The 11,255-nt window shown below is 38.7% G+C and overlaps 1 protein-coding gene across 1 annotated transcript in view; it reads right to left on the reverse strand.

The window, feature by feature from the left end:
* Positions 1-2,416: 2,416 nt before the first annotated feature.
* The window catches only part of TSHZ1 (teashirt zinc finger homeobox 1), a 56,632-nt gene continuing 47,793 nt past the window's right edge, over positions 2,417-11,255 (reverse strand). Inside the window, exons 2-3 of the mRNA XM_069778849.1 lie at positions 3,700-6,891; positions 2,417-3,100 (exon numbers count right to left, since the gene is read on the reverse strand). Coding sequence (XP_069634950.1) covers positions 3,707-6,891 — 3,185 coding nt within the window. The 3' untranslated portion in view covers positions 2,417-3,100; positions 3,700-3,706. The remainder of the gene's footprint in view (positions 3,101-3,699; positions 6,892-11,255) is intronic.

Consider the following 11,255-nt stretch of genomic DNA (forward strand, 5'->3'; position numbering starts at 1 on the left):
GGTGTCATTATTACCAGCGTAACTACCCAGAGAAAGCCGTAACAAAGTTACGTTGCAGAAGACATTAGTGAATATCCCACCAAATGCTATTAAAAAAGAAAAAAAAGTCATTTCATTCAGGACTAATGTCATCAGTACACAGACCTCTCAAATTTGCAGTGGTTTGCATCAGCTTCAAAATAGCAACACAGAAAAGTGCACAGAAGCAGAAATCAAATCCATGAAACAGACAAACCAAGTTCTTCCCCTCTCAGAACAGATACAAGCAAACATGTAAATACCAGCAATGCAATGCTTAAAAAAAAGTAGCTTTATACACCTCTGAAAAGAATCAGATACAATGAGTTTTGAATACATCACAAAACAGGTATACAGGCTTACAGAGGCTACTACAGGTTTGAAGGCTGTTACATCTCTCTTCTTCAAGACCAGTCCTGAAAGGCTACGTGGTCTCTTCCATGTAGTAGCTTTTGTAGCTACCAGTAGAATAGCACAAACTTACCTTCATTGAAATCTGATTGAAATAAAGAAAAAAAAAACCTGCAAACCAATTTTGAGGAAAAGAGTAACTCGGTTTTAAACTGTGCAATTTTTTTTTAAAAGGAAATTTTTCGGAAATGCAATATTCAAACAAAAGTGGCAAAACTCCAAAGAATAAAGATCATACTGTCACTGTGCTTCATTTTGTTAAGCAAGTGAAACATCAGAGCCCTCAAATTTTCAGCTACTTCATATTTCAGTCCTAGAAAGTGTTACATCAGCATAGTCACCAGGTAAGGCTGCTAGTTTATTCTAAATGGACTTTCTTCAGATGCTGGCACAGATGATGAGTGATTGACCAATTCTGAAGCTATCAATCAGAACTGAACGGATTTAGCAATGTCATAAACACCTCTCGAGGGAGTCACCTGGTGTTGAGAACTCACTTTACATGCCGTGTTTCAAAATGAGTTTTAATGGATTTACATTAGATTCAAACCCACTTTAGAGCTATTATTTCTCCCTTTCAACCTTTTCACCCGCTACTGCAATGTAATACAGCATATTCTATAATCACATGTTTGCAGGCCCGTGGTAAAGTAAACAAAACTTCAAAGGGTTATTATTTAAAGACTCTGTATTACAGCCATAGGCCTGACTGTTATTCTTCCTCACCACCCCTTGGGCCCAAAGTACATAATCATCCAGTAATTGAACTGAAATGTCTAAATGGCTAGATCCCCTGAAGGACATAGGTAGTTAGCAGTGAAGAAAGTAAGGGACATTTAAAAAAAACCTCATGGCACTTTCTTGCACTACTTAGAAATACTATGTAAATGTAACCGACCCAGACCTGCTAGGCTCTTGCAGAAAACAGAACAATGCATGAATATTTCTGGGGTTGTAACTAAAGATTAAATGTAGAACTGCGCTGTATTTGGAAGCAAAGGTCTTACATTCAAATTACTTTCAGAAGAACTGAAAAGAAGGAGCAGAAATACACATACGTACACAGAAGTATATATAACGAAATAGTATCACTAATATCATGTGAAAGCAAACCCCTCTAGGTCCTCATATTTAATAGCCCCTCCAAAAAGTGTAATGGATAGCAGATCCCAGGCTTTCATACACTGTAACTGTCAAAGCACTCAGGAGATAGAGTAGTGAAGGCTCTGACAGCTCTCTTTTACATTCTAAATGACATCTGCATTCAACAGAACAGAAATAAAGATTAAGGGAAACACCTGATATGATAGCACTCAGCTTACCTCAAAATGCAATATTTAAAAAGTACAGAGAAACGCAGGTCTGCCTTCTTGTACTGTAAGTAAAAACTGGTGTCAAAGCCTCAGAGGTCTTCACCACTGCCAGAAAGGCAAGTACCGCAGCATTCAACAGACTACAGGGGCAGAAGCCACAGCCTCTGACTATGCAACTGTTGAAATCAAAAGGTGTTTTGCCTGAGAAGGAAGGGAGGAGACGGTCTTTGAACACACACAGAAAATGACTACGGGCACAGTCATACAGCATAGGAAAATCAACTTGGCCGAAACCTTTGCAGCCCTTCGTGTACTTCAGTGATGAGCAGAATGCCCGTCACTAATTGATGGCGACCCACTGATCCTGTACCTTCTGCAGTACATACCTGCTGCAAATCTCTTTTAAGAGGTTATTAGTATTACGGCTTCAAATGAAACACGTCAGCGTACAGATCATGAGAGATGATTTCAAATAGATTTTTGCTGGTTGATTATATAAACGATGCCTCTTATTGCTGGAATAACACCTCAAAGGCAATATAATGACGACATGACAATGTATGTAAATCAAGAACTGCATGTGGGTTTATTTTACACTTGAGAAAACAGTGGATTTAATTGTGTGAACCAAAATGTACTGTACAATATTAATGATAAAACATCAAAATGTATAATTCATAGTGCATTGCTTGCTTTATTTTTATTTATTTATTTTTTTGTCAGATAGTTCCTTTAAGTACATGCATCTGGAAAGATGCAGGTGCCAGTAAAATTCCTCTATTTATATCAAGCTGCAGGAACTAAATTTTATTCAAAAAGTGTGGTTTTACATTATATACACAGAAATCGAATATAAAATGACAATATAAAAAGTTAAAAGAGAAAGCATACAGCCAGAAGGTACAAAGAAAGTTGAACAGTTTAAAATGGTACGATATGTAACATGTATTTTTTTAAGCTGATGCTGGCAATTTACAAGGAACAGAATCCAACATTTGCCCCATTTTTTTTGTTTTCATTTACCAATGCAGCACACTATAGAAAGGTCAGCTTGTACCAAAGCTTAACATTTGTAAATAACTATAAACTGCAGTATTTTACAGGAAAAAAAAAAAAAAAAGGAAAGAAAAGAGCATTTTTACACTTGTTTTAAATAACAGCTTGCATACTTTTTTTTTTTTTTTTTTGCCAAAAAGTGGCAATTCTCAGCATCCAGAGGGTTTGGGCATAGTGGCAACTTGGTTTGCTTTTTTTTAATTATTATTTAACTTATACAGTTGTGGCTTCCTAACCCCTTGAGTACTACACAGCTCTCCTTCTTCCAAGGACTGCATGCACAATTTCTTCACAAACCAGTTCTGCATTAAAAAAAAAAAAAAAAAAAAAGAAGCTCATTCATTTAAAAAAAAAAGTTTTGCTTCTGACACAGCTTTTATTTGAATGAAATGCCTTTAAGCCTTTTGTTTTGTTTTGTTTTTCCTTATTTACTCACTTAGTCACTGGGAAAGGCACAGAAATGCTATTACAGTTCTCAGAGGGTTAAAACTTGACACTACCAGGTTCTGTGACCTTTATTGTCATGGCAACTTTGTAATTTTAGGATGTCTCTTTATCATTGTTCTTTGTGTCTTTCTTTACGGCTAAATTAATGTCTCTCAATAGTGTCTCCCACTATATTCTACAAAAGATAGCTTAACATCAAGGACAGATGTTGAAAATAAAGGTCAGACTTTGACTCACAAAAAATAAAAACAGAAACAAAAAATAACCATGCACAGATCAGACAAAGAGCATATAAATATAACTACAAAATAAGTGTAAGAAAAAACAAGGTCCAGATAGGCAGTTCAGCAACAAAAGTAAGACTGATTTCAGAGGCTCAGGTCAGGCCTAGTGCAGTACTATGAAGAAGTTTAGTGCAATGTTCCTGTGGTCACTTGCATACCTGGCTGCTTACCTGGACGCTATTGTTTTTCTAACTCAGTTACATAGATCAGATGGTCCTCTGGGGACTTGCCATGTGTTTTACTAAGGTGCAGTTTGACTGCATGCTTGCTTGCAAAAGTTCGGTTACAGAGCTTACACTGGAATGTGGAGCCTAAGTCCTCCTCGGCAATTCCAAGTGAGCCCAAAGTCTTGTTTGCGAGGACTTTTGAAACATTCTGCTGTTCTTGAATCTGATTAAGTGGCAACTTTGACAGATCCTTCAAACTAAACCCTAGGTGTGTCTCTAAGTGACTTATGTATGTAGAAGCAGTCCTGAACTGAGAGGCACAATCATTGCAAAAGAAAACAGGATGTCCTGTGTCCAAGTTCTTTAAAAATTTAGTTCCACCTGTCCTCCTTAACTGATACTTCACATTGGCCAGCCAGTGGCTAATTGTGGTCATGGAAAGACCAGTAAACTTAGAGATGTGTACCCGCTCTTGTGGACCTAGGTCCGACATAATGTATTTGCCTTCTGGGGTCTCCCTCAAGCTGGAAGCAAACTGGGCTTGAAGGATCAGAAGATGCTGAGGGTTCCAGTTGGACTGTCTGCCCTTCCTCTTGTGTACTGGTGACAGTTCATCCAAAGCTTCCTCAAAACTGCTCCCGTCAGCATCAGACTTCTCTGACACCGTAGATGGAGTTGAAGACTTGGGTGTCAAACGCCCTGTGAGGTTCTTCACCATATCAGAAATATCCAGCAGGGCGCTCTCCCTCAGCGGGGACGAGGCAGAGTCAGCCACACTGGAAACAAGAGGTTTATTTTTGGACTTCGTTAGATCAATAGGTTGATCACTGTTCTCATAGTAATACCGGTCAATAGCATCAGCCTGCTTGACCGGAGTGGTTGGGTAAATGGGTTTGTCCAACATGCTGTTGCTAATTTTGTACAGCATGGCCAAAGGGTCCAGAGAGGGGCTTACCGGCTTAGAAATTTTGCCTAAGTGAGTATTCATAATGGACTGTAAAGCGCTCAACGGATTAATGAAGGATGGCTCAGGTGAATGATCTGTGATGATTCCTAAATTGTTACAGCCATTTGCAACCTTTGTTTTAAGCGGCTCTGTACCATTTGGCGTATGTGCTTCTGCTGGACTATCCTTTTTGACCTTCTGAACTTCTGTCTCAGAGCTCTTCTTCGGCTGCTGTTTGTTATTTATTTCTTCTGCTTTTGGGAAGTCCTTGTTTTCTTTAGCAGCAGGTGACATGGGTTTGACTGGCGAACTCTTCTCTTTCTCCAAAGGCTTTTCTTCCTTCTTCACATTGATTTTACCTGTAACTTTCTCCACTAGTTCTTCCATAGCAGATACATTGCTCTTGTGAGGTGGGGGTGTGAGATTGCCTGGGGAATGGATGAGCGCATTGTGTTCTGACGACAGTGATTTTACACTGCTCGCGTAGGACGGCTGCATTTGAACACTCTGCACCGCAGGCTGAAGGGGTTTGACTGTTCCCGGGAGCTGGTAAGCTGCATGAATACTGGGATATCCTCCCCAGGAAGGGGCTCCATTCTGAGCTTTGCTGATAGCTGTTGTCACCGTGTTCTCCAGGGATTTCAATATGTCTATTCCGCCTTTAGGACTATCATCTAGGTCCTCCTCTCTGAGGTACTGATACAAAGTTGTTGGCTCAAATTTCTCTGTAGTGTCCTCATTCTCTTCTTTAATCTTTTTCTCTGTTTCACTGACCACCACCTTTTCCTTCTCCAGGTCTTTCTTCTCCTCTGAGTTTGTGGAGCCCGCTGGGGAATCAGGCTGCTTTTTAATGTTGGAGGCTGGTAGCCTTGTGTGGGTGGTGGGTGGAAGAGGTATAGACTGTATCTTCTCCTCCACTACAGGGTCCAATACTAGCTGTTTGCCTTTTTTGGAAGCCGAATTGGTCACCTTCAAGAAATGACCAGTGACCATCATATGAGCAGTGAGCTGCTGCAAAGTGTCATGGGAACTGCCACATTCCATGCATTTCAGTATTTGGGCCTTGCGTGCCTCAAACTGCCAAGTGTAGCTAGCACCATTTTGATAGCCATAGCGGTTATTTGGAGTCACATAGGGGTTGGCAGTTTTCTGATCCTTTGCAGACTCACCCAGTGAAGCTTCTGCAGTGATCCCTGTCGGCTCAGGTGAACAAGGTGAAGCTAAGTCCTGAAGTGCTCGCTTTTTGGTAGAAGGGACCAATTTAGTGATGGCTGGTACTGGCTCCTTCAGAGGCACTTTCTGGTAATGCTTTGTTTTTATCATATGGACGCTGAGGTCTTGCAAAGACTCAAACGAATGCCCACAGTACATGCACTTCAGCACTTTTTGGGCATCCTCTTTGCCTTCCATTTCCATAAGTGATCGTTTTCTAGGCTTTGACCACCGTTTGGTCTTATCAGCTTCTTTATCTCTGTTGTCATCACGGTAATGTCCAGTTTCATTCATGTGCACTGTTAGCTCCACCAGTGTGTCATAGGCTGCACTGCAGTCTTTGCATCGGAACTTGCTAGCACCGGTGAACACAGACCCATAAAGTTTATTGTTTTGCCGGTAAAGCTGTACTGTGCTGAAAAGACTAGGCTCTGGGAGAAGTCCGTACGATGAGGTCTGCTGCAAAGTTTTAGCTAATGCAGCTTGGTGCCAGTCGTAACCCGAGCCACCACTGTTACTATTACTGTTACTAGTATTACTGGTGGTTGTACTGGTACTAGTGTTGGTACTGGTAGTACTAGTACTCTGGGAATTGGCATTGGTGTCAGTACTGGTGGTGTTCTCATTCTGGCTGATTCCATTGTTGCTGGTGGTTGGATTGGATTTCTTTAAGTCCAAAGCTAAACTGGACCAGCAAGTCTCTGAAAGCAAATTTGCATACACAGCTTTTATTTGTGCCAAGCTGTCCTGTGGATAGGAAACATTGTCTGTGCACTGAGGATCCTCTTTCTCTTCTTTAGAGGAAGTGCTTTTGAAATGGGCCAGCTGATCGCTGTTTTCACTAAACGGCGAACCATAGCCTGCATCCTGATTAGTTGCAGTGCTGACTGGGGAGTTCTGGTAGCTTTGAGCCTCTTTGATCTCCGCTTCTTCATTGCACAAATACTCATTCTCCTGGATGTCCAGAGACAGCCCATCATCTTCCACGCTGTCTTCATCTATTTCTGCTGCTTTCAATTCCTCCTCAGGAACATATGCTAAAATACAGGAAGGGAGACGGGGGGGAAAACAAGACAAAGTTATCGAACACACACATTTTACATCGTTGCTGTCTTCTGTACTAAAAGCAGTAACCATAAAGACAAATTTTGAGGATACATCCAGAAACCAAACTCACCATCACTCACACACTCCACATACTATAAATCCACATACTCTGTCCTGGTTACAGTTTGATATCAGTGCTACCCAAGAATAAACTTTGACTTCAGCAGTAAAATATGTGCCAGGACCACAGCAGATACCATAATATCAAAACCAAAATCAAACAAAGAGCCTAGTAAACCAGTTTTTATCAACTTAAAAAATGGCCTGGCACTGAGCTATATTTACTGCACTACGTATACGCAACACGTTGCAGCTGACCTGCACCCCTCAGACCTAGGCACTCAGAACCACTGGCTTGACCAACTCCATCTCGTCAGTGCTGTCTTTTCCGGCAAACTGGCTTTAGCTACAGCTTCAAGGGCCATTTCTGTGCCACTGACACCTGACTTTAATGGAGCTATATGGGGCAAGTGTGTCAGGTCAGCTGTTCCAGGGTCTCCTGGTGGCTGGCTGTACTGGGTCCATCTGAGAACAGAGCAGCTTTCATTTTTACAAGGTGAAAAGAAAAGCAAGACTATGTTTTCTGAAATGGCAAGGATGTACTTTGCCTCCTGTTATGATCTGATGTGGGTCCTGCATTTACCATTTTGAAAACAGCAGTCAGAAACTAAACGTAAATGTTAGAGATTAATTTTTAAAAGCAACAAACAAAACACTTGAGACCTCCATCCCAGCTTAATTATTGGCTCACAGTAAATATAAAACTTTGCTATTGTATTGCTACCTGGTGAAACTATACAATCTTACCAAACTATGTGTTTATCTGTATCAAACTATTTTTTAAACTAGCAAATGTGATATTCATGAGCAGATGGCCATTACATCAAAACACATTTACTCCAAGGGCCCAATTCACAGAAGTGGCTTACATGTACCTAAGTGATAAATGTACACTTTTATTGCAAAGCAGAAAACATACTTGTACACATTTCCCTCCAGTTTTGTAAAAGAAGCTTAAAAAAATCACAGTGATAATGGAATGTAGATCATTTATAAGCATGTCAAGGTAGAAAACACGGATTGTGAACAATTCTCAGTAATTGAATAAAAATATGTCTCCTTGTCAGGTGAACTGTGCAGCAAGTGATGCTGAAATGTGGCCTATGTCCTTCCATGGTACAATACTGAAAAAATGCCAGAAAAAGAGGCACTTCTGCTCCTATGTGATAAGAAGAAAATACATATTATCGTGTTAACAAAGCTGAGGCCTTCTTCAATTGGGGGGAGCGTAAGTACAAGTTGAGCTCCTTTTTGTACACAGTTGCTAATACACTCTGAAAGTTCTTTTCTGAAAAATAAAAATAATTTCTCTCATTGTAATATGAACACTCTTTGAAACTTTCTTTTTTGTTAGAAAAGCAATAGTATTGCATTCTGTATTCACCTTTGCAATTCAGTCTTAATGCAGCCCCTAACTACTTCAGTCTGATCTTTTAAGATAAAGTAGGAAAGTAGTCCATCTAGTACTGGGGTAGTGCTAAACCTTAAGAAGCCCACTGCATCTTTCATATGCTCTCTAAGTGTCAAATTTTTTCAGAAGATAATTTGATCTTTTGGGTTTTTAAAAAGTTTTAAGCAGGGTCCAATTCCTTACAGATCCATCAGCCTCAGGTGTTTTCTAATATATTTAAAAGGACTGGTGAGTACTAAGCACAATAGAAGTCACTACAGAAATCATCCTGGAGCCAAAGGCCAGGAAGATGCCAGAAAAGCATTATAAAACCAGAAAAAAAAATTCTTAAAATGCATTTAGTCCATAAAATGAAAAATAAAATAAAGACATAGTAAAAGAACTAAGAAGTCAGTCAGCTTCCCAGTCTTGCATTAATGCTGCTGTTGAAACACTCTGCAGGTATCTGAGCACAGTAGTACTGCTGCAGTTCTGAACTCTAGGTTTGCAAGCAGAATTCACTCCCACGGCTACAGTCTAAGATATCTTAGCTCTCCCATTAAACACACCTGTTTTCAGTCATTTCTAACAGCAAAAGACAATACATTTTTAAGTTTCAGAAAAGTAAACAACAGTTATAGAAGAATATGGTTTATGATTCTGAAATTTCTTTTAAATAAAAAATAAAAAAACTCTGAGGCCTAAAATGCATAAAAATGGACAGTTACCATCTGGCATTTTTATTTAAAAAAAAAAAACAACAGAACTTAGTAATGATCAGCAGACAGTCACCAAGTAGAAGCTGAAAACTGAGGGGGCCCACATTCTGAGCTTTTATGAACAGCTATCTTCTTACTAACCTCAGTGGAACTATGCCAATTTTCTCTAATTTTCACATCCCAGTATTTTTAATAAATAGATGTAAGAAACTGTTGAAGGTGCTGAATATTGCCATAGTTGATACAGCTTTTTGTAAGAATCCATATGAATTATCTGCTTACATCTCTTTACTTAATTCTAAATTGCATAAATATGTATTTTTATAATTGCTACATATAACCATATAAATATCTGCTTAAGTAGAAACTCTAGTCGAGCCACTGCCCTACCTTTTATTTACCTTTATTTATTTATGATGGTGTGTTTTCTCTATTCTTGTTCTTTTGCACTTTACCATAAAAATAAAAGGAGCTAAACCACACAAGAAACGTTAAAACTACATGAAAGGTCGGTGTTAAACTGTCAAAGCAAAGCAACTGAGTGTTAGGGTGAAATATCCATCTTTCACTTACTTTCCTAGTCTTAGGTTCTGCTGAGACTGCTACACGATTGAGTTCACTCCCTTACCAATATATACTGCAATATAAGAGTTAAGAATGTACGATTGGCCAGGACTCTGACTTTCTATGATTTCAGAATTTAAGCCAGATTCTAAAAAAAAAAAAAATTAATTTACATGATCTGCACACCCACATGTCTGTACAGTTGCTATCTGAAATAACATAAAGAAATAATGCTTCTTAACTAGAGAGTAACTTATCCAAAATGTTTATTTTCTATCATTGCAATCAAAAAGATTTTATTTAACTCCTTTAGTTACCGTAGGATATACAGAATACCTTTTCATTCAAGACTACTAATGTTTATAAGATGAATAGCAGCACACTCAACATATGGTATTTTGCAAGGTCAGTGCAATTCTCTAACTGAAAAGGTTTCTGTTAGAGCTAATTCAGAAGCACACAAAATGAAGAATGTTAATTTCTAAAAACATGCATCTTTTACTAAAATTCTCACAGAAATTTGACAAATAAGCGAGCTGCAGAATTTTAAACACAGCAAAAATATTCCTATTAGAATTACTTGCAGAGACAAGTGATATTATTCTATGTCAAACAAAAGCGCAAGATGTTCAGATTCTCCCCCTAAATTATAATAGGTAGATCAACAGACAGACAGATTTCAGACAGCATATCTTTCTGTGACCGAGAAACTCTCAGCAATCTTCTCCAGATATTCCTGCATCTGCAAAGACACTGCTGGGGTTTACACTTGTCCTGAAACCACACAAAAATACCAAGAGCAGATATAAGCAGTGATCCTCCTCAACAAAAACTATATCCAAAGCAGAAGAAATTACAGAACATAATGTCAGCTTTTCTCTTCCTTCTCATTTGTGCACCCACAGACTCAGGCAAATGAACGGTGGAAAAAGAGGAAAAAGCTTCAAATTCCAGACAACTAAAAATTAGGGGGAGCAGTTTGTATATTTCTTTTCTTCTTATTAAGTCTTGCTAATATTTTTTGCCTATAAAATGTGCCTTCTGGATGCCAATGCTTCCCCATAGATACACTGTCATCTTTGAGCAGTGTTAAAAGCTGTGCATTCTAATCTAAGTGGACGTGAGACGCTATATATTGTACATGTGAGTAGCCCAGCACATTGTGTTTGCTTCAGTGAGAATATTTACACTATAAATACACATCCATTGTTTGAAAAAGCAGACAGAGATCTAAAATGTAAGGATGTGGTTAAAAATATAAATATTCTCACATAAAACCTTTCTGTAACCTCGGACCTGTGCTTTTGAAGGAATCTGCCTCTACAGAGATATTCTTTTCCATTCAAAAAAGGATTCAGTATTGAATACATTATTTTGAAAAGAACAAAAAGTAATCATTGTGTTTAACAGTCTACAAAATTAAATGTAGTAAACTCTTCAAGACCTGATTTTAAATCCTCCAAATAAATAAATAAATTTATTCAGAAGAAACACCTAAGTACTGAAGGCCACAATTCAGTAAAGCAGTTGAATACTGAAATAATTTTCACTGAAATACATA

The sequence above is a fragment of the Haliaeetus albicilla genome, chromosome 3, assembly GCF_947461875.1.
Source record: "Haliaeetus albicilla chromosome 3, bHalAlb1.1, whole genome shotgun sequence".
In the NCBI taxonomy this organism is placed as follows: domain Eukaryota; kingdom Metazoa; phylum Chordata; class Aves; order Accipitriformes; family Accipitridae; genus Haliaeetus; species Haliaeetus albicilla.